At 44.9% G+C, this 22,773-nt stretch overlaps 2 protein-coding genes across 5 annotated transcripts; one reads left to right on the top strand and one right to left on the bottom strand.

Moving 5' to 3' along the window:
• The first annotated feature begins 61 nt into the window (after positions 1–61).
• Positions 62–939, top strand: LOC120895191 (RNA-binding protein 8A). Its single transcript, XM_040298308.1, has one exon. The coding sequence runs from the start codon at positions 204–206 to the stop codon at positions 696–698; it is 495 nt and encodes a 164-aa protein (XP_040154242.1). The 5' UTR covers positions 62–203; the 3' UTR covers positions 699–939.
• A 4-nt stretch (positions 940–943) lies between these two features.
• Positions 944–20,928, bottom strand: LOC120895189 (2-oxoglutarate dehydrogenase, mitochondrial-like). Of its 4 annotated transcripts, XM_040298301.1 has the most exons (12): positions 20,796–20,928; positions 15,649–15,888; positions 15,425–15,565; positions 15,155–15,358; positions 12,470–12,572; positions 11,698–11,757; positions 9,996–10,486; positions 8,299–9,914; positions 8,069–8,213; positions 7,840–7,994; positions 5,194–5,328; positions 2,703–3,640 (listed from the first exon to the last, which is right to left on the bottom strand). In XM_040298301.1, the coding sequence occupies exons 2-12, from the start codon at positions 15,736–15,738 to the stop codon at positions 3,541–3,543; spliced, it is 3,240 nt and encodes a 1,079-aa protein (XP_040154235.1). In that variant the 5' UTR covers positions 15,739–15,888; positions 20,796–20,928; the 3' UTR covers positions 2,703–3,540. The 4 variants fall into 4 exon arrangements, with proteins under 4 accessions (XP_040154236.1, XP_040154235.1, XP_040154237.1 ...); XM_040298302.1 differs by lacking the exons at positions 2,703–3,640; positions 5,194–5,328 and adding an exon at positions 944–1,238; XM_040298303.1 differs by lacking the exon at positions 5,194–5,328.
• Between the last annotated feature and the right edge of the window lie 1,845 nt (positions 20,929–22,773).

Below are 22,773 nucleotides of genomic sequence, written 5' to 3'. Positions count from 1 at the left end.
CCTCGACTGACAGCATTCCCCTAGGCCGCGTGACAGTATGCTGTGAGTTCCGTTTGACAGCTGTCAGACCGTACGGAAGGCAGAAAAAAAATCGTAGAAAGTTTGCAAACACCAAAAACCACGACGGTGAAAATTTAGTGAAAATCTCAAGGGAAAAACACACTTTCCCCCCCTCCAAACTTACACACCCCCAGCACCATAATATGGCGGACGTGCTCGATATCTACAACCACGAGGAGTTCGAGGTGGACGAGGATGGCGACCAGGGCATCGCGCGGCTGAAGGAGAAGGCCCGCAAGCGCAAGGGACGCGGGTTCGGCAACGAAAGCATTCCCCGCGAAACGATCGACTACGAGCGGCTGCAGGACGACGAGGAGGAGGCGGAACCGGGCCCCCAGCGTTCGGTCGAGGGCTGGATCCTGTTCGTGACGGCGATCCACGAGGAGGCCCAGGAGGACGACATACAGGAGAAGTTCTGCGAGTTCGGCGACATCAAGAACATCCACCTGAATCTGGACCGCCGGACCGGCTTCCTCAAGGGGTACGCGCTGGTCGAGTACGAAACGTACAAGCAGGCGCTGGCGGCGAAGGAAGCGCTGAACGGGTCGGAGGTGCTCGGCCAGACGATTGCCGTCGACTGGTGCTTCGTCAAGGGGCCAAAGAAGCTGAAGAAATCGTCCGACCGTCGCCGGCGATAAATCTAGGAATTTATCCGCGCTATCGCATAAGTAGGTAACAAACACATTAATATGCAAAAGGGAGAGAGGAGGACACAACGCGAGCACGAGTACGTGCTGCACATTCAGGAAGAAGGGGAGGATCACACACACACACACGTTTTCTCTTTTTGTGTAGAAAACGGAAATGTAAAATTTGAATGCAAAATAAATTAATCATCTAATATCGGACGGGACACTGTCCAAACTCACGTACACAAAACACGTACCTTCTACAAACGGGTGATTCAATCCAATTTTATATTCCGAAACAGCCGGCAGCAACGCATTTCACACTAAAACAGAAACGAAGCAAACCCGACACGCTTGATTTTTCTCGTTTCCCGCTTTTCATTCGAACTGCTGCGACCGGGCAGCAGCGAACCGCCACCATTCGTCGGGGGCATCCGTCGGGGCGGCTTTCCGATGCTCATCGCATCCTTCAGGAGCACGTCGAACTCGCGTATGTTGGTCGCTTTCGTCCCGGTGGCAGTCGAGGCAGACACCGCTCGTCCAACGTAACTGAAAACAGGGCACGTGGAAGCAAAGCAAAAGCAACGTTAATTACATGTCATCCAACACATAAAAGTCTTCCGAATGCACTCGCTCTTTCTGGTCCATTTGCTCTAATTTAGTTAATATTTTGTAACTGTATCGACTACTAGCGATCGCTTTATTTTTTATTTTTTTTAATCCGCATCACTCCGCTCAGCTCAGCTGCGTTAAGAGCCTCCTCCGAATTATCATATGTGTTGTTGTATCATCCATGTATCATTTCATTAGAGTTACAGATTAGTTTCACTTAAGTATCAGTGCCAAGAACCGGGTGCTAGGGGATGCGCGTTTTGTGTGCGCGGGTTAGAGTGCTAAAAAGTGCTTCCAAAATATATCCTTACATTTGCTCCAATTGTCCGAACCATTAACATGCTTAATGCGCAGACACCAATCGCGTTCCGTTTGATCAGTAATGGTAGAGCGCAGCGCCCTTTCTCGCTCTCCCTAAACAACAAGTGTATTTACAGCCACTTAAAGCACTTTGTGCGTGTGAATATTTATATATTGGTTTGTTTTTGTGTGTGCATAAGAGAGCTTAAATCGCGATTAAACACTGAGTTTTTGCCCTCGCACGCGAGTTTCCTATGGCACGCAGCAACAGGCAAAAGAGGGAGCACGTGTCGTGAGCTTCATTAAGAGAACAGCACGGTATAAGGAATAAAACGGGATTCAGTAGACCAAGTTGTAAGAACTCTTTTGTAACATTTTCACATTTTCACTTGTATCATATTTCTATCATTTAAGTAGTGAGTATGTATGCGCCTCTGTTAATACGCCTTGCGTCCCAATGTTGTTTGTTAAACGTTTCTCAACGATGTACACGGTACAGGTCAGAAGTGTGTCTTTTCTTTTTTTTAAAAACGAAAGCACCAATCGATTTCATCATGATAAAAGTCTGTCCATCCCATTACAGGATTTCCAAGGGTTGTCAAAGTTGTGAGATACTTCCTTGACTCATTCCTATTGGAAGTGAATTTCATATGATGGAAATTGGACTCTATGGCATCCTTTTAAGACAGATGTGTCCAACAAGGGTGCTATAGAGTCCAATTTCCATTACATTATGCTCATTTCACGTAAGAAAAAGTCAATAAAATGGCCCTATGAGAACTCCTGGAAAAACCCGGTATATATCTATGCGGTGTTGTTTATAAAGCTGCAATGCTGCCCACCCTTCAACACATCATGTTAAGATTGAAATCGTTGACGCATTGTGGCTGAGTATTTGCACTATTTTCCTAACTGCCTTTGAAGATCGATATTAAACATTTAAATTATGCTTTGTTTAAGCTGCTTTAGTAACGCATTCTATGAAAAAACAAAAACAAAAAAACATAAATGAAAACGATACACTAACAATAAAGCATCAACGAAAACGATCTGAAGAAAACATGCAACATAAAACCAAACCAAACAAAATAAAGGCTATGCTATGTGATCAAACGGAACGCGATTGGTGTCTCTATGTATTGAAGGTAAATTACTATCCTCTTTTCAGAGATGAGCTTTACATTTTTGATTTTCCTTTTGTTTCTTCCTAGAGAAAACTATTACAATTAGGGGTGTAGGGTAGCAGTAGTAGTACTAGTAGTAGTGTTGATAGGGCTATGTGTTACGCAAGAAGCAAAAGAACAAAAAATCCTCCTACTGAACACGCAGCTTTTATTCACCTTGCAGAGCGAGCGTGTAATAATGGATTTAAATGAATTTCTCTACTAGTTTTGTGTTCACTTTCACTTTCGCAAACCCCCGTACACTATCTGCCTTCGTGTTTTAAATAGAACTACTAAAAACTAGCGAAAACTTCATAAATAACCGAGCGTAAGCAATAAAAGGGGGAGCGCACGCATGTGTCGCCAATTACTGCTGCTGCCGCCTCTCGTTAGGATGTCGAAGGGTGTATTATCCTGTGTGTGTGTGTTTCACTTCGTAATATCGTAATAATATATGTATAGGAGAGTCCAGCGCGCTACACACACACACGCACACGCATAATGTTGCTGCCGATCGTGATAGAGATGATCCCTGTGTGTGTGTACCATTCGTTATCGTTATTGATCAAAAATGGGGTTGATGATCAAACCAAGGGGAGGGAACAACATTAAAAAGGTCCACGTTCTGGCGGCGGGTTTCGGCCGGCGTTAGTCGTCCGTTGGGGTGTAGTGCGTGGTGGTGGTTTTTGCTCCAGAGGATGCTCCATCCGGTACCAGCATGTAAACATTAAACAACCCCGTCCTTCTTCCCCGCGTTTACAGCACGAACGTGTAATTTACAAGGCCATCGCGTCGTCCAGCAGATTTTTCAATTCCTTCAAGTGTTGGGCCTTCGAGCCCGTTGCAGTAGATGCACCACACGGACGTCCGACATAGCTGGGTGTGGAATGTCGAGTAGCAGTAGGGTAGTAGCAGCGGGAGCAGCAGGTTGTCGTAGATAAAAATAGTCGAAAATAGAATAAAAGGTAATCATCAGTAAATGTTTATCGTTCGTGTTGGGGTTGAGAGAGGTCTGGTGAGAGGGTAAAGTTGAGGACTTTAATTTTCTAGGTAGCACAATTTAGCAACAATGCATCGTTTTTTTGTTCAAATCAGTTGTGGTTGGGTTAATAATATACGATACAAAACACAAAAAAGTATGTAGGAAATATGATAAGGGGTTACAAAAAATGTGTACTGAAAAAGAAGATTGTACAATAACTGTGGTGTTGTAGTAGAATGAATAAACCATACTGAAACTGAACAATATGAGATGACAGTATGATTCACGGCGGTGTAATTGAGAGGGAGAGAGTATGTAACAGAAGAAATGTTTGTTTCGATGCAATAGATACAACATTAAAACGATAAATTTTAACGGCAAACGTGTTGAGGTGACCCAAGCCATACAGAAAGCCAACAGAAGGTGGGATTGAGCTAACTACTATGCACACACTTAAAAGCCAATTGTTGCACGAAATGCAAAGGCATTAGATAATTAGTTTAATAAAGAACAATACTATGTTCCAATATTAGTACTTCTTATGAAAGTTTTCTAACATCTAAATAAACATTGTCATTTTGAAACAAGCCAACATAAATGACAGTAAATTAGTTAATGAAACAAAACGATTATTGAAAAGCATACAACCATTTAAATTTTAAATCGTAATACTTATGATGTAAACATAAATGAATATAAATAAATGTATAAATAAACAAAAATAGATAACGATAAAGAAGACAAGAACAAATAAAAAGAAAGAATGAATAACAACATAACACAAAATTGAAAAAAGAGAGAAAAAAAACAAATTAAAAAAGTGCAAATTTGTAAAAAAAAATGTGAAGAGCCAATCAATCTTTAGTGAACAGAAAACTAAAGATAAGATTTTTTTTAAATAAAGAAAAACAAGTACAAGCCAATACACAAACAGTACATGTGCTAACAACGCGCAAACAATACGATAACAACAAACAGAAGCATCAGTCAATTGTTTTGGGTTTAAAAAATAAAAAAATAATTTCCAAAAATATAACTTCAATTAAGTAATAAATATGAAACAAAAGAAGATGCTAAGAAACAAAACAAAAATAGATAACAATAAATCAATGAACAAACAAACAACAAAACGAAAGCGTAACAAAAGCAAAGTGCCCAAAACTGTTGACTGCGATGCAAATGCGTTGACTGGCCAATTTTCAAAGCTACTGCGCGCAACGTGTTCACACGGCAAGAGAGTAAAAAAAGCAAGCAATGCAGCAGCCGTTGTAGCCGCCAGCCTCTATCACACAAGCCACCGGCGACTACCGCATGTACTTAGCGAATTACTATAAAAATATTCTATAGTAGTAGAAGCTAGAGAGGAAAAGCTAGGGTTTGTGTATGAGGTTTTTTTTTTTAGGGTTGTTGGTTTGGTTTGGTTGGTTTGGATTTTGAGGCCCCTCACCTAAGTGGTCGCGATGAGATTCGCACTTTGCGACCCTTGCTGGCCGCGGAACCGCTCGTCGGAGAGTTAAAGGTACCCTGCGGGATATTGAATCCTTGGCTGGTTTTCTGCTGCACAAGCTTTTCTTCTTGCGCGCTGTCAATACGGGCATGAGGAGGAGGGTTGTGGTTATGAGTAGTATTGGCACTTTCGCTACGGCTATCGTTAGTGGAGGGAGGGTTGGTGGTGGTGGTCGTGTGGTGCATGGGGGATGATGGTGTATTCTGGGGGGACGACTGTGAGTGTGGTGGTGTTTGGACTGCTGGCGAGCCGCCAAACCCGAACAAACGACTAAACCAAGAGGAGCGTTCTGTTTTAGGCGGGACTGTTCCGTCGGCGGAGGTACTACTACTACTATTGCTAGCAGTGGCACCGGGCGGCGAATGCACTGATGCCCCGGCGGGCGGCGGGTCCTGTCGCGTATCGCTGCCAGCGGTCGACGGCCGGTCTTTAGGTTTGTATGCCTCAAACACATCTTTGTAACCTTCATTTGCTCCTTCGTCGCCCACGACGCTGCAAAATGAAGAACGAGAGGGAGGAGAGGAGGGCCTCGTGTTGGTCGGTTTGCATATTCTTTGCTTTTGGGTGTGTTTGTGTGTTTAGAGGTCGCAAATTGGTTTTAAATCGTAAAGTGGGTTTTTTTTAACTAAATGTAATGAGGTGTGGGGGGGCGAAGAAATTAAAAAGGGAGCATTTGCTTTCGCGTTTATGCTAAATTTAAGTAATTGTAGTACGTAAGCGAATTCAAAATAAGTTCTACATTGTGATGAATTAAGGCGCGAAAAAATTAAATAAATCTAAAAAAATGTAACTTATCACAAAGTGGAACAGTACTGGGCATTACGCTATCTCTTACGAACGGGGTAAGAAACTGATAAAACACAAGAAATAAAACGAAATTATCACTGCTTTTCAAAACCAAACATAAACATAAATCAAACATAATAAAATAACATACACAGGAACTAAAAAAACTAATCAAAACAAAGAAGAGACAACTGTTAACTACTAGCAACACATAATGGGAAACATACTCTAAAACTCGCTACGCGTTAGCTTAAATTCAAAGGAAATTAGCAGTGAGAGAAAATTGAGGGGAAGTTGTTGCGGAGAATGTGTGGAATAAAGGGATCGGTGTGCCACAAGATTTACACGGCCCTACGTCTTAGCGCTACAAGTGGGGGGGAAGCGGGACAAATTTTGCGGCTAATTTTGACTTATCGAGAAACCCATCACCGAGAGCTTAATTTAGAGAGATTTTTACACTGCGGCCCAACACAATTAGCACGGAACCGTGTTCCTTTCTCCTCCCTCTACTTATCCGAGTCCTTATCAGTGCATCCGTGTCACTCAATTTTGCATATTCCCACAACCCGAGCGCCACTAATTTACGATTCGAATGAGAAGAGACATTCGTTCATTTTACGTACGCCGCTCCCTTTGCAAAGCCAATTGTTGTACTACACATACGGAGATACCGTCTACAAATATTTATATATGCATTACTCTACTAGCATACCAGAGAGATAGAGCGAGAGAGAAAGATCGGGTAAATTAGAGGTGAAGAAAAGGTAATTATAGGAAAATCGAGGTGAAATTGTAAAGTGAAATAGTAGAAAAGAGAGCACCGCAACAGAGCAAAACCGGTGTGAAAGGTGTGCAGATAGATAGATAGATAGATAGTAAGGATTATTGGTGAGGTGCGCGCTTTCATCTAAAGAAATACAGCTGGTGGTAAAAGGTGAGTAGAGGAGATAGTAAAAAACAAGAAAGGGAGAATAAACAGTGGCACAGCACAGGTTCAGGTACTAGGTGGGTTGCAGCGCAGAAGGAAACGATATGCCTTTTACCTATGTTCAAGTAGGAAGGTTTTCGATACGTGTTTGGCTAAACATTTAAAATAGTGAATGAACGTGTGTGGAGAGACAACGGTATGACGATGGGGATTGGTGTTGTGTGCATGGTGTCTGTATAGTGTAAGTATTTTAGATTTGAAATACAGTGGAGCGCCGTTCATCCGGGCTCATCGGGACTTAACCTTGCCCGGATATGTGAATAACACGAATCAAAGAATATATTTAAGCAGAAAATCTTGATTTTTGTTTGAAATTTATCTTTTTTTATACAAATCAGCAAATGGTTTTTAGCTTTATGTTTTCCAATAAGAATGTTTGAAATTTGCCATGAATTATAGTGTATTTTGTTATCACAATGTGCTCTGATAACCGTTTTTTTAAATATCCTTCTCAGAAAGCAAGGTCACCTGTCATTTCTCAACAGCACGGATAAACGGATAACCGGATAAATGGCACTCCACTGTAATTAGAAACGGTCTATAACCATACCAAATCGGGGAGAAAGATATATACGGAGATGATACAAAATCAACATAAAAAACTAGTTTAAGTCGCATAACAACGAATAATGTTGTCTTGATTTCGTCAAAAACAACCAGAGCAGACGTTTTTTGCAACTGCCAATTCCGAACTGAAGGAGGATTTGTTTTGTATATGTGTTTGTGTGTGTGTGGATGAACGGAACCGGATGGAACAACGAACACAAAACGAAATGGGACACGATTCGCACACATCGCAGTAGAATGCTTACCTGAAATCACGGGTCGAGTTGATCGCGGTGTCGAAGCGCGGCTGCACGTACGTCCAGCAGCCCTGGTTCTTGTGTTCCTCCTGGGCCCAGACCAGCTCAGCGTTCGGGTATTTGGCGCACTCGGCCTTCACCAGATCGTACGGGAAGGGCGAAATCTGAAATCGACAAAAAGAAAACATTTGTCACAAACACTAATTCTGAAGAAAAAAACAGAGCTGCAGATATGAACCTGTTCGATGCGGCTGATAGCAATGTCGTGATCCAGCTTGCGGTCACGGCGCGCCTTCAGCAGGTCGTAGTACACACGGCCGGTACAGAAGATGACACGCTTCACCTGGTTCGGGTTTTCGGCGGTCAGTGCATCCGGAATCAATCTGCAAGATAGAGAGGAGTTCATCGATGAGGATCCACACCATTCTGTCCATAATTCGCACCAATAAAATAAAATAAAAAGCTTACCGCTTGAACTCAGTTCCATCGGTCATCTCGCTGAAGTTGCTCCTGCACTCCGGATGACGCAGCAGCGACTTGGGCGTCAGCACGATCAGCGGCTTGCGGAACGGCAGCGCAATCTGGCGCCGCAGCAGATGGAAGTAGTTGCCGGGGGTGGAGCAGTTCGCCACGATCCAGTTGATGTCGTGCAGCTGCCGGATGGCAAACTCCTCCGACTCGGGCGGGAAGTAGTCGGGATCGTCCGAGCACATCTGCAGGAACCGCTCGACGCGGGCCGACGAATGCTCCGGACCCATGCCCTCCATGCCGTGGGGCAGCAGCATCACCAGACCGCTCTGGCGCACCCATTTCGCCTGGCCGGACGACACGAACTGGTCGATAATGCACTGTGCGGTGTTGTTGAAGTCGCCGAACTGCGCCTCCCAGCAGACGAGCGCGTTCGGGTTGGTCATCGAGTAGCCGAGCTCGAAACCGAGCACACCGAACTCGGACAGCGAGCTGTTGCAGACCGTGTACGGTGCCTGGTCCGGGTACAGGTGGCACAGCGGCCGGTACGTCGCCTTGTCCACCGTCTGATGGTGCAGCACGTGGTGCCGGTGCGAGAAGGTGCCACGCTCCACGTCCTGGCCGGACAGGCGCACGTGGATGCCCTCCTTCAGCAGCGAGCCGAACGCCATCGCTTCCGCCAGCGCCCAGTCGATCGTCTTGTTCTCCAGCATCTCCTTGCGGGCGGCCAGCACGCGCAGCAAACCCTTGTGGATGACGAATTCGGCCGCGTTCGGCGGTGGCGACGAGAACCGGTTGCCAATGTGCACCAGCGTCTCCTCGATCACGCCGGTCGGGGCCACCTTCAGCGGGTCCTTACCCTCGAAGAAGCCCGACCACGGCGAATCGATCCAATCCTTGTACTTGATGTGCGTTTCGATCTTGGCCTGCTCGAACGCCTCCTCGCAGATCTTCTCGTACTTGTCCTTCACGCTCTTCACCTCCTCGGCCGTCACGACACCCTCCGTGATCAGCTGGTTGGCGTAGATGTCCAGCGCCGGCTTGGTGCCGCGGATCTTCTTGTACATCAGCGGCTGCGTGAACATCGGCTCGTCGATCTCGTTGTGCCCGTTGCGCCGGTAGCTCACGATGTCGATGATCACGTCCTTGTGGAAGGTGGCACGCCATTCGGCCGCCACCTTGCACACGTGCATCACCGCCTCCGGATCGTCACCGTTCACGTGGAAGATGGGCGCATTGACGACGCGCGCCACATCCGTACAGTACGGCGACGAGCGCGAGTGGCGCGGATCGGTCGTGAAGCCGATCTGGTTGTTCACCACGATGTGGATCGTACCGTGCGTGGTGTAGTCGGGCAGGTCGGACAAGTGCATCGTCTCGAACACCACACCCTGGCCGCAGAACGCAGCGTCACCGTGCAGCAGGATCGACATCACCTTCTTGCCCTCGCCGTCGCCGCGGTAGAACTGCTCCGCCCGCGTCTTGCCCTGCACCACCGGATCGACCGCCTCCAGATGGGACGGGTTGGCGACGACCGCCAGCCGAATGTTCTTGTTCGTCACACGGTTCAGACGCTCGATGTACGTGCCGAGATGGTACTTCACATCACCGGAGCCCTGGTGAAGCGTTAGGGAAGAAGAAGGACACCATTAGTAAGTTGTTAAGCCGTGCCAGTCCGCCGTCGACTCGCCACTTACATCATCGGCCGCCTCCAGACCAGCGAACTGCGTAAAGATCTGGTGCAGCGGCTTGCGGCACACGTTGGCCAGCACGTTCAGGCGGCCACGATGCGGCATGCCCATGATGATCGACTCGACGCCGAGCCGGGTCGACACGTCGATCACCTCCTTCATCGCGGGAATCATGATCTCGCAGCCCTCCAGACCGAACCGCTTCTCGGACGAGAACTTCTTCGCCAGGAACGCCTCGAACCCGGTCGCACGCGTCAGACGGGCCAGGATGAGACGCTTCTCCTCGTTCGTGTACGTCATGATGTTGGGCGTTTCGAAGCGCTCGCGGATCCAGTTGCACTGCTCGAGCGAGTTGATGAACATGAACTCGACGCCGATTTTGTTGCAGTACGCCTTCTCCAGCCGGCCGAGAATTTCGCGCAGCGGCAGGAACTTTTCCTTGCCACCGATGAACGTCGTGCTCGGCAGCTTGAAGACGCGCTCCATGTCGGCTTCCTCTGTTTGGTAGAAATGCGCCAGCCGAGAGCGCGCGGATGGCGTGAATTATTGAAGTAAATAAAAAAGGGACATGTTAGACAATCGTTCATATTTGGTTCGTTGCTATTCTATCAACTGTCACACGAATACCACACACCAATTATGTAAACAGACCGAACAACGCAACATCTCAGAGGCGAAGAAGATCGAAATAATTGAATAGAACATTTTCATATTTTGTTGCATTTTTCGGTCTGTTTGAGCTTTTTATTTTGTAATTTTTTTTCTTGCTTTTGCTATTCTACTTTTATGATGAGTATAATTAAAATATTGCAAGAACCTTGTGTTAACCAATACACACTGTTGTACATATTTCTGTATGTTTTTGTATGTCTGTTCATTTGCAAAACTTTAACTTACAACTCATCGCTTTAAATTGTTACAGAAAAGAAAAAACATTATAGTAAGAGAGGATTGAAATTCGGATAACAACTTTTTTAGCGCCCTATTTGTTTGCGAGATGAAAACTGATAAAAGTTTAGAAAAATCAAAACGTTGGCGTAATGCAAAAAAGTAAAGAAAGAGAGTGGGTGATTACCATGAGGAAGTGGCGGTTCTTATTTCTGTGAATGGATTTAGTTTTTTTTTATTAAGAAGGCATTCAACAAGAAAAAACCTTGCATCGTGTGCCAAACGAGATTACCAACTATACGGTGAGTTGAAAAATAAAAACAAACATTCTTACATTCCCAAGCGGTGCATAAAACGGAAAGTTCGATAGAGAAGAGTAGAGAAGAGAAAGGAGACCAAGGAAATGAGCAAAATCCAAGTGCATATCATACAAGTTGAGTATGTATTCTACCAACACACGAGCGTATTTTTGTGTACTTCGTAGAGTAAAGTGTAGTAGCAGCGTTGTTAGATTATTTTGTTAGTTGTTGTTTATAGAAGCAAATATACAAAGAAAGCGGGTGCTTGTTTTACAAAAAGAAAATAAAGTCAGAAAAGGAAACAAAGCATACAAAGAAACAAAACAAAACAAGGAAAAAATCGAGCCAAATAGATCACTTGAAAAGAGAAACAAAAGAGTAAAACGATTCTCCACACAGTGCGTGCTTGCATAGCGTGTTTGCGCATTATGTAAAATTGATTTTCAAACAAATTGTCTAGAGCACACAATTAGCCGCACTCTCCAACTACTACTGTGCGTTTTCGGTGGTTTCTTCCTTACTCATCCCCAGCAGCAGCTGCCGATCTTCATTGCTTACACACTCCAAGATCCGTTGGTGTACTATGCGATTCGAGTAAATGAAAAGTGCACAAACAAATGCTCAAACGGAAAACAACGCAAGAATTATGAGTTTGGTGTTGTGGTGTGAGAAAAAGGGAGAGAGAGAGAGAGAGAAAGAGAGAAAGAAAACGCATTTCAAAGAAGAAAAAGGAAACAGAATCAGAAACAAAATATAATCCGACGCACCCGTAAGAGAGATTCTGATTGAATTTACACTAGAGCAGGACTCACAGTACAAGCAAAGGCGCCGCACACATGCGTCTTGCCTCAAACTAAAGGAAATGCGTGGAAGAATCGATACGTGTGATCGTGCTTGCGATGGGGGAGAGAGCATGAGCTGTTGTGAAAATTGCACTTTTCAAACTGAAAAACGATCATCAACTACATCAATTGATAGAATGAACATGAATCTAATGGCTTCCTTGTGATGTAGAAGATCACTAGCATTAGATCAACGGCAAATGAGGAAACACAAAATCCGGCCAATTTGAAAATTAAGATGCGTAATGATGGGTAAATGGTGCCTGTTGATAGGTGTGATAGAATGTATTTACGCCCTAAAACGCGTGAGAAGTAGCAGAGACAGTGAGAGAATAGTAGGTAGGTAGGTAGGTGGTGGTGGCATCTTGGTGGCTTACGGGATTCTACACACATTTTACACAATACACAACACACGTTGTTCCCCCTTTGTCGTGCCGCGATCGATACTCACCGAAACGGTAGGACGAGTACAGCAACTCCGGTGGAGTTTTATCGTCCAGGTCTGCACTATTGATGCCGAGCGGGTCAAGACGGGCCACATTATGCCCTCTGATCTATACATGATTACATTACACACGCACACAGCCCGAACCACAATACAATAGAGAAACGCGCACACACAAACACACACACCAATGTGTAAATAATATGCCCACGAAGTTAAGGTTTAGGTGCGACAATTCCGTGGATCGATCGATTTGTACAAAAAAACACGCACAAACGTTGCAGTGTGCGCGGATATTTGGTGGTGGTGGTGGGGTGGTACGTAATTTTTACAAAGTACGGGTAATGTTTCAAAAATCGTCGCGGAGAGCGTTGGTGTTAAGAGGTGTGTTTGCGTGAGCAAGTTTTGTAAGATAGTTATAATCAAACACACGAAGGATACGAATTGAATTTGTGGAAATGTTTAGAGCGTGAAATCATCCGGTTCATTGTGTTACACACAATATTGAGCGCACACACACGCACAGCATAAAATGATCGCGCACATTTAGAAAAGAGAGAGAGAAAGAGAGAAAGAGAAAAGGAATGGAATGAAGAAAAAATTGGCAAAAATCAGTCATATTTGCTTCAGTGCTAAAAAAGATTATAATTGAAGGGAAAAAAAACACGGATTTTCATTTGAGGCGATAATTGAAGAAAATTTTTGTTCTCCCCCCGGTTGGGACGATTTCATCCATAAGGCTGTTGAAAGGAAGGATACAATCACGGAGGGAAGGAGAGGGGAATGTTTTACACACGAGAGGATAATAGAGCACAACACTATTTGCAGGGTAGAAGCGGGTCAAAATAAACAAAACTATTAACAGGAAACACGGCACACGTACAACATACAATCACAAGGGACAAACGAAACAGCACAAAGAGCACATAACACAGCAGCAATAAACGTAAAAATAATTTAACTGAAATTTCCACTGAGAATTATTTAGCTAGGACGCAAGGGAAGCTGCTAGAGCTCTTGTCTTATCACTTTAGATTTTGTTAGAGGGATTTTAAAATCAATTTTGTTAGATTATCTCAAACATCACCAATTCTATGTTATATTATGTCCTAGAGTAAAATAATTCCCATGTAGATTGTTGTAATACACTCACAAAACTATACAAACAAACAAAACACACCACTCGAACAAAAAAAACATAGCTGGTTGTTAGTAGTTGATACCCATATAAACGTTGATTTTCTAAAGTTTTGATTTCTTTTGAACTTTCTATTATTGTAAGTTGTTAATTCGTGACCCCATTTAAATGCTACAACATTACAGCATCTTTTTCCACATCGATGCAGTATAATTTGCACCTTAATTTAGAATAGCTACTATATATGTTTTCCTCTCTGGTAACATCATCATCCGAATCTCAATCAGAGCTTAAACGCTAAGAATGCAAGTTGAATGTATTAGAAGGCGAAGCTTTATATATGTATATATATATGTACTATAAGAGTAAGTATTAGAAGAGCAGGTAGGTAGGTAAAATAGGCAGAAAAGTAAGTAAGGCGTTGTTCATTTACCGAAGTTCATATAACTGCGGGTAACTTTTTCATTCGCACGCAGATTCGCTCGCTCCGGGTTGATTTCGGCATTGAGAATGCCCAGCGGATCAATGTCCGCAACCAGATGCCCACGGGACTGCAGGCGGTAGGGGGGTAAGTAGGTTTCGATGAAGTAGTTTTTTTTTTTGTTGGGGTGATTAAATATAGAATAATGTTAATGCGTTTGGTTTGATGTTTGTTGTTTTTGTTGTTGTTGGTAGTTTAAGTAATGGCAAGATACGTGTTGGGGTGTCATTTTCCTACGTGCCAGGCGATATGCGAGATTGCAACGGTTACACCAAATACTACAGGCAGAGGAGGAGGATGACGTTGGTTACGATTCCCGCCAACTTTATGCGATGTTTTACTCCCAAATGGTTGGAGCATTGCGGAACTGTAGCATTCACTATGTGTGTTGTTATGTTTTGTAAAGAAAATGCGCCGAAATCAACTTATTTCAATAAGAAAACTGGAAAAAATCCTCCGAGTTTTGCATCCTTAACTACTGCTGATTTTTACTATCTTTGCCTATCATTAAAGTAGTTCGACAGAAAAAAACTAGACGTCCACACAGTCATGCAAGACGGTTCAACTGAGAGACATACCAATTAATGGAGACGCATAAAATGTCCCAAATAAACAATAATTAATCAGTTTGAGATGATATAAACGGTACTTCGACGCTATGATTATACGTAACAGAAAAAAAAACAACCAAATCAAGCCTTCCAAAGACCGGAAAGTAAGCTCTGCTATAAATTAGCCCAAATAAAAAGGAAAACAAACAGGTATAGATAGGGAGGTATCGGGCGTTCAGGTTATGCGAATAACCGCCGTCGTCTGAAGGAATACTAAAAGAATACTATTATTGGAAGGGTTTTAATTGGCCTCAGGAAAAAACGGGAACAAAAACAGTTGGACGGGTCTGGGGAAAGACACATGACGTGTGTATGAGAGAACGGAGGGTTCGGGGGTTTTGATAATTTGATGCCATAATATTCAGATAATAATCTGAAAACTATGAAACATCCTCGGCGATCGGAATGAGGACGAAGGAGGACGATAGTATGAGGAGGCCAATCCGTTGGGTGAAAATTACCTGATAGCTACGAATGATGGCTTGCACTGCAAGATGATCATCAATGAGCTTATCGTCGATACGTCCACCGACGGCGGCGCCAGCGCCGGCCACGGCTGGCAGCGAGCTGCCGAGATACTGTGCGGCGGGGACATGATTCTTCGGCACCGGCGCTAGGCTCGGTGGTGCTGCGTAGGAATTGTTGCGGAAATATGCATCCCAGGACTAAAATGGGAAACCGGGCAGGTTAAATACAGGTCAAAAACAAAATGTCCTCGGGCTCTCCCTTACCGCATGCACGGAGGCCGGATCCCGCAGCCACGCATTGTACATATCGTCGATGTAGTTTGACGACGAACCATTCAGGAATGGTTCTGCTGCGGCGGAGTTGTACAGCTTTACGGACGAGGCGGCAACCAGTTCCGTGGTCAGCTGCAAAAAAAAGCGAGAAAAGCGAGTTTAAACAAATGCACTGCTTAGAGGATTTTCACCGATTTTTGCAACTGCAATATTACCTTGGAGGCTTGTTTCTTTAGCAGAAACGAGCCAAAGTTCTGCTGACCCATCGGGTTCACCATATGGAGAGCCGTTCTTGCGCGATGCATTTTGACGGTGGTTTTGTCCAACGACCGCTAGGCGAAGATGGTAGAGTGAGCGAGAGCGGCACTAGGTCCAAATAATGAAACGACGGATTCCCTGTGACCCGTGTGACCCGAGGAAACGGTGCGCCGGTGGACGACGATTTGGATCAGATTCTGTTGAAGGGGGAAATTCGAAACGATCGATAAGTAACAACACTCTAAAATTTAAAAAAAAGGTGATGGAAGTGTGCAAAACACGAAAACTTATAGCTTATGTAGTGGGAAAAGCCCATTTTTTTCTGGGGCTACTAGGATGATGATGAAAAAGATACACATTTGTCAGTTGCTACCAAGATGCGATGCGGGCGAGGAAGTCGCTGCTGCGGTTAATGCTGGACAATTACTAAGCCCTTATCAAAATGTCGCACTAAACGGCGAGGGCTACGTACGAGGCATGAGGTTTTGATTACGCTTATCTGTATCGTAGTGTAAATTAACCGAGTTAAACGCTTACACAGATGCACGTAAATAAATGGACCATTCTCGCGACAGTTTACATTTTCTACGCAAGGGGGAAGCATCTAGAATACATTCGATTGTTCCCCTTCTTCATGGCTCATAGAATCGTTTACGCAGCATGAGATTAATGCATTATTTTAAAATTTAAACGCTCCACAAGTAGAAATGTGAAGGTTATTAGCTTCTTTCTGTCAATTGCAAAGTGCGTTGTAAAACAAAACTTGGCCACGGCCAGTGGCGCTTATCGTGCACTCGATAGAACATGTTGATGATGTAAGGCTGTAATTGCAATTAATGCTTAATGGTTATCTATCTTGCAACTTATTCGAATTACAATTAAGATTGCAAAATAAAGCATTTGTCATTACTTTAAAATGCTCAATATAGATTTTTGCCATTCTACAAGGAACGAACGAACTTAATGATAAGGTTCCACGTGCCAAACAAAACATGCATAAAATCAGATCACAATCTTATTACTGTGCTCACTGTTTATGAGGCTATTATTCTGAGCTTATTTACGAGCTCCAAGTACTAAACAACAGGACATTTGCACGCGAGCTGTCGTTGGCTTAGGATGGAAAACAACTTTGCAACACGTTCGTTGATTGTTAAACGAACCTGGATCTCTAGGCACTTGTCTAGCATTTTAAACCTCATTATTTCTGCAAAAGCATGTCTACACCAATCTCAAATTAAGTTCTTCATTGAAAGGTTCAAGATGAGTATAACGAAACAATACATCTTGACTGTTCTAAATGAGTAGTAGTGGTACAGTTCTCCATCAATGCATGAGGTCGCAATAGGTTATTGTGCATTTGAACAACACCTTTGCACAAAAGCTTACATAACAATTATGCAAATCCGGTCCAAAAAATGGCCCGTTTATGTCTGCGAAAAAAACATATGGCTAAACAGAACACATCTTTTCTCACAATACGAACGAATACACACGGTTCGGCCACTTCGGCACGATTTTTCCCATCACATGAGCATTTTCCTTCTCGTAGAGCACGGGTTTCCGTTCGCTTTGCTATAAATACACCATCCACAACATCCACTACCACCGAGCAGAGCAGTGTAGGGTGGGTATATGGTGTGCTGATGCTGGTGGTGGTCAATAGCCTTCTGTCTTTACCCGTCGACAGGTGTGTGAGAGAGAGAGAGAGACTGTACACTTATCGCGTGACGTTAGTAGCGCAAAAAGAACCGCCTCGAAAGGGGAGGGAAGCAAGGTATCACTAGCAACGAAACAGGGCACAGAAGAAGCATTGTAGGGTGTGGTGTGCCGGTTTGCGAGACTATCGTGTGCGACCTTGACATTGAACCGCGGTAGTACTGGGCGACGACACTCCCGTTCCTACCGCTCCCGGCTGTATTAGAGGACTATATTTATTGATTGTTATAGTCGCTAGGTGGCTCAAACAGTACCGGGTTTCTGCTACTGTTAACGACCTGCTGGGGTTATGCTCCATATTTTATGTGCTCATAATCTGGTCAACGTTTAAATATTTAAAGCCTTTTCTAAAAATATTCAAACTTCGATTACTTTTGCTATTACAAAAGAGCACTTGTTTCACGTAAAATGCTAGTTTTCAAGTAGAAGTAATTAATCTACAGTTTCGAAGGTTCTTAACCGATTCCACATTGCAAGAAGCTTCACTTTCCTCCAAATAATTTTGAAGTACAATTTTTAGCTTCATCTAAGAAGATCACTACAACGGAAGATAAGAAACGAAAAGGTGACCGATGGAAAAACAACGCATTTAAAAACGTGCGTCAATTGGCAATGGAGACGAAATAGAGCTGTCACGACGGAACGGCCACAAATGACACCAACCAAACCACCGTTTGCCTGGTTTCTACACCCAGATCGGGTTTACATAATTATCGCCATTTCGCTAAGACCGGGATTCTATCCTTGAGCTACTGTTCTCTTCTCCGGACGGACACGTTCGTGTTTCGGTATTGCGCATTATTATTGCTTTTCAAGTGCAACCATTTTCTGGAAGTTACCAAACACCAAATAATCGAAAATTCGTTCCCAAAAAAAAAGGAAAAAACATCTGCAATAAAAAAAGATATTCATTATCAGTAGCCAGAAACATTCCCGCCGGATGTCCGTATCAATCGAAACCAATCAGCAGCACGCTCAAATCCGGTGCAATTTCGTCATAACATCTGCTACCTTACCCACCAATCAGCCCGCCTTCGATGACATCATGTGCCGGCGAGACGGCGGCAGCGGCGGCGACATTGTCCCTCCCGGTCAGATGACGCACACACACGTTTCTCACTCCTGCTGGTATGTGTGTGTGTGTGTGCGTATATCGCAAAACGCAACGCGGAGAGCACGGAACCATGCGTCACTCGCGCACTGCGGAGGCGCGACGAGCGTGCGCGCGCTCGCGCATATGCGCTAATCAGCACGAGGCACGTGATTCACTCGCATCATCACCGCTTCTCGTGCCGTTCTTTTTCTTATTTTCTTTTTTTTTTTGACGTACCAGAGACGGGACGTTCGCTTCGGTGGAATGTTTCGGCAGTATCAGCAATGAGAGTGCAAACAGAAACTACCAAAAAGAATACGCACTCGCGACCGGTCCTACACCGGGCACGATTTTGCGCAGCATAATTAAGTTGAGTTGCGCTGAAAAACTGATCGTTAAGAACGAGCGAAGGAGAATTGGGTATCTGGATTGAACTGGAAATCATTTTGAAAACCTGTTTCGGCAAAATAATAATTGATGGCTACCCCCACTCTGGGTACAGCATTTTTTGGTACTTCCCCAAGCGCGCTAAAATTCCAGGCGATAAACGCCCCGAGGGGAACCGCGATCATTGACTCATGGGGAAGTATCGCGCCGCGAGTAGCCAAGACATTCGCAAACTCGAACCGGTTTCGGGTGCGGTGGCCTTCCGACGTTGTTTTTTTGTAATGTAACTTCCTACGGAACCAACGATCTTCCCTTACTACCGGTTCTCGCGTGTCTTTTGAATGGCTTTTTTGGCCTTGTCCCCGTAAACTTTTGGCGAATGTGTGCTGCGCTCTTTTGCAGGATCGAAGTGATCTCGGCTGTTGACTGCCAATTTGGCAAAGGCGAAACCAATCGAAATTGAGCCGGGCAAAATGACTTTCGCTTTAGTACCGAATCCGAACAAGAAAGGGGTTGTCCATGGCTTATTATCAACGGTCGTAATTGCTATCAGCGTACGTAAAACGTGTCACATGGAAGCCCGGAGACGCGGCCAGCCCAATTGCCAGCCCAGACTTTCTCTATCTCAATCTGGATTGATAATGTGCTTCCAACAATTGCACTTAAGGGGGTGTTCCTCTGATTGATACGAGACTATACCACCCGCCCAGCTGGGCATTTTTGCTGACGATACTGTCAAAGCTCGGTTGGAAGAAGATTGCCTATTGCACGGTGTAAGCATAACCTACGATTAGATAAGATCGCAATAAATGTTTTAGGTCAAAACAATAATAAACAAACATTAAAAAAAAAAAAACTGCCCAACCCGCAAACCGTTGTCCAACAAGAATGCGAATATGCTCTGGTGCAAAAAGGTGTTTTGCATAACAACCACTGAACCTTGCGCTAAAAACAAAACATCTGCGGTCACCAAATGTCCGCCCGTTGCCCCCCATAGTGCCCCTTCTTCCGCAAATTCAAACCGGGCCATCGCGGCAACACCACGCTTCTGCTTAAAGGCTGCTAAAATACAATTTCTATTTTTGAAACGATTTTCATAGCGAACGAACGAGAGCACCGATCAACCCGGGTGGGGCGTGGGGCTAGAGATGCAAGAGGCAGAGGATGATCCCTACGACTTGTGTGAGGGGGGGGGGGGGGATGTGTTTTGGGTCCGGTTGGAGATGGGCAAACGATGATCGGCAAACGGAATAAAAACCTTCACATTCACGGGGGGTTATCTAAACCGGGGGAGTGGGAGATCAAGTTCGACCGGTACATACGGTTGTCAATTGTATCTTTAAAACAAAGTCAAAAGAAAAAGCCCCATCGTATTCCTCAAACGGGCTAAAAGAAATGCCAATTCGTTCCGTTTCGTGCGGCGTAACTCTTTTGCGGTCAGAAACCTAGTCACATGGGCCACTCTCCGTGTGGTTAGCGCAAAGCTTTGCTCGCTACGATTCTCCATAGCACACCGACACCGTCTGGTACGGTGTTTCATTCCGTAATTTCACACCGCGCAACATTCTGACTAGCGAATCGTTCGCTCGCAACACTACCGATGTTCCGTTTTTCCGTTACATAACGCGTGAAAAGTCGGCGCAAAAACTCATCATCATCGTAGGCCATTTATCTCTCGGTTCGTACACCGCACAGAGCTCTATAGCGCACATCGCAAACGGTTACGCACGCTGAGATCATTCGCGAAAAAAAAATAGACGATCGTCTCACACTGTGTTTATGCTGAGATCATTCCAGTAGGCTGGGTACACTTTGGGAGCTTTTCTAGTCCTTACAGTCCTCTTTTTGCGCCTTGAAGGACACAATATATACACACACACACACAAACACACACACCAGACGTACCTTTCTCGGTTAGTGCAGCACACACCGAAGAACGGATCTTCTTGCCCTGATTGTGGCGCGGACTTGTTCGAATGTTCGCGCAACGACAGCTCGCGAGCGACTGGCTGAAAGAGTGTGTGCGCGATACTTACGCCACGACGCCGCCGTCACCGCCGCAAAGGCCGGATGATAGGGGGATGACCGTAAAGGGTGGCAAACAATGTACTAATACACACGGTCACGGTATGAGTGGGATGAGTGTGTGTGTGTGTGTGTTTGGGGCTCGTCCGTACAAATCATCGATATGATACGGCTGGTGGAAGGGGGGTGTATACGTCCACCTAGACTAGGTAAACTGGCCCCGTTTGAGCGCTTTCGAGTCAATCACCGATGGAAGGTTTTGATGTAAGAAAATCTATAAAGCAATAAAGTGACTCTTCTCATTTTGGAAATTGCACCTGAACGCGATTCCGTTTCAGGGGGACAATGTGTGGTTCCGTAACGATTTTGCTCTCTGTTTTGCTTGTCGGTAGAAAGCGATGGCTCTAAAACGCGACGCGGCAATATTCAAGAATGTGCAAACGTTGCACATTTTGTTTTTTTCGCTGATGTGTGCGATGATCGCGAACGTGATTTGCAACGTGATCCATCGCAACGAGCCTTTGATGACGGCGATCATGGATTCTAATAGGAAACTGACCTATATCAATCAGCTGGAATAATGAGAAACTAATAAGATTTGTTAAGTCGCGTGCAAAAAACGGAATATAAACAGCCAATTAACTTATTTTTCTAATTTAAAACACGTGTGCTTGTGTCTATGACACCAAACAGCCCGTCGTCGAATGTCTTGGCACAAAAGGGTGTCACTGAGTGTTTGTTTTACTTCTCCCCGATACACACCACGCCTCGGGAGGCAACAAAGTAAGGGCATTAGCAACAGGCGACAGCAGTCCCGTGTTTTCCCTCCCGCTTTGCTCTTCCCGTCTTCGTTTTATCAATCGCTAATAATAGCGTTCAAATCGTATCCCACCAAACAAACGTTTGTACAGCGACACGATAGCAAAAAGATCACATTGGCTTAGTTTGTTTACGGCAACGGGACCGTACTTACTACCACTGCATGCCTACGTTTGCATAATTTGAAACTGTGCGAATCGACAAGCTCGCAGAACAATCAACCGAAGCTCCACGAAGGGTTGTGTTCTCGCAGCGTGTATGTGTGTCACGGTCAAGTGGAGCCGCGAAACGGATCTGAAGGACGTGTATCGCCAATTCAAATTTCCCTAACCAAACCGGGCACGTGTTGAAGTAATTGAGGAATTAGAGAGTGAGGGATTGGAGACAAAACCGACGTGGCTTTACTGGGAAGATGGATTCGGACGGTGGATTTGTGCGGTGATGAATGTTTTACGAACAAGATGATCCTTGTACCATCCACGCTGAGGAGCTTATCATCATCGTCGTGTGACACCACCTTTGGAACAATCGTTGGACGTTTCAATTCCACCGTGGTTCCACATAACAGTGGACCAACTGCGTAGTAGTACACTACGGGTTCGGGCGCGCGTGTCACTTAAACCAGATTCATCCAGAACGGAAGGTGATAATGCACGCTCATCGCTGGTGTGACACTTTTTCGCCCCCTTGTGTACTGACCACACGGTCACACGACATACGGCTGACTGACCGCGCTGTATTCCAATTATCATGTATTGTTGTGTCGTGCGTTCAGCCAAGCTGCACATATGTTTTTTTTCTTCTTGCTGGTGTGCGAAGATCAATGATCGTCCTTATAAAATTAACACCTTGACGAGCCACCAGTCAATCTTCTCCGCTGCTCGGAGGGGGTTGGTTTCCCACTCGCCCTTAACATTGTTATGTGCTCACCGATCCGGTTTGAGCCGGCAGAGCCCGTACCAGGTTCACAGCGCAACAGGCCCCCCTTTTCCCCCCATGTGTGCTCGAATGTGTTTTGATAGGAGATGAAAGGGCGTGC

The sequence above is a fragment of the Anopheles arabiensis genome, chromosome 2, assembly GCF_016920715.1.
Source record: "Anopheles arabiensis isolate DONGOLA chromosome 2, AaraD3, whole genome shotgun sequence".
In the NCBI taxonomy this organism is placed as follows: Eukaryota; Metazoa; Arthropoda; class Insecta; order Diptera; family Culicidae; genus Anopheles; species Anopheles arabiensis.
This window is presented reverse-complemented; position numbering and strand designations above follow the sequence as displayed.

Excerpts from the sequence above, each read along its gene's own strand:
- LOC120895191 (XM_040298308.1), top strand. The coding sequence starts at position 204 with ATGGCGGACGTGCTCGATATCTACAACCACGAGGAGTTCGAGGTGGAC.
- LOC120895189 (XM_040298301.1), bottom strand. The coding sequence starts at position 15,738 with ATGCATCGCGCAAGAACGGCTCTCCATATGGTGAACCCGATGGGTCAG. Across the intron at positions 15,359-15,424 it reads ATCCGGCCTCCGTGCATGCG|TCCTGGGATGCATATTTCCG; the intron begins GTAAGGGAGAGC and ends TTCCCATTTTAG. Across the intron at positions 8,214-8,298 it reads GATGGAACTGAGTTCAAGCG|ATTGATTCCGGATGCACTGA; the intron begins GTAAGCTTTTTA and ends TCTATCTTGCAG.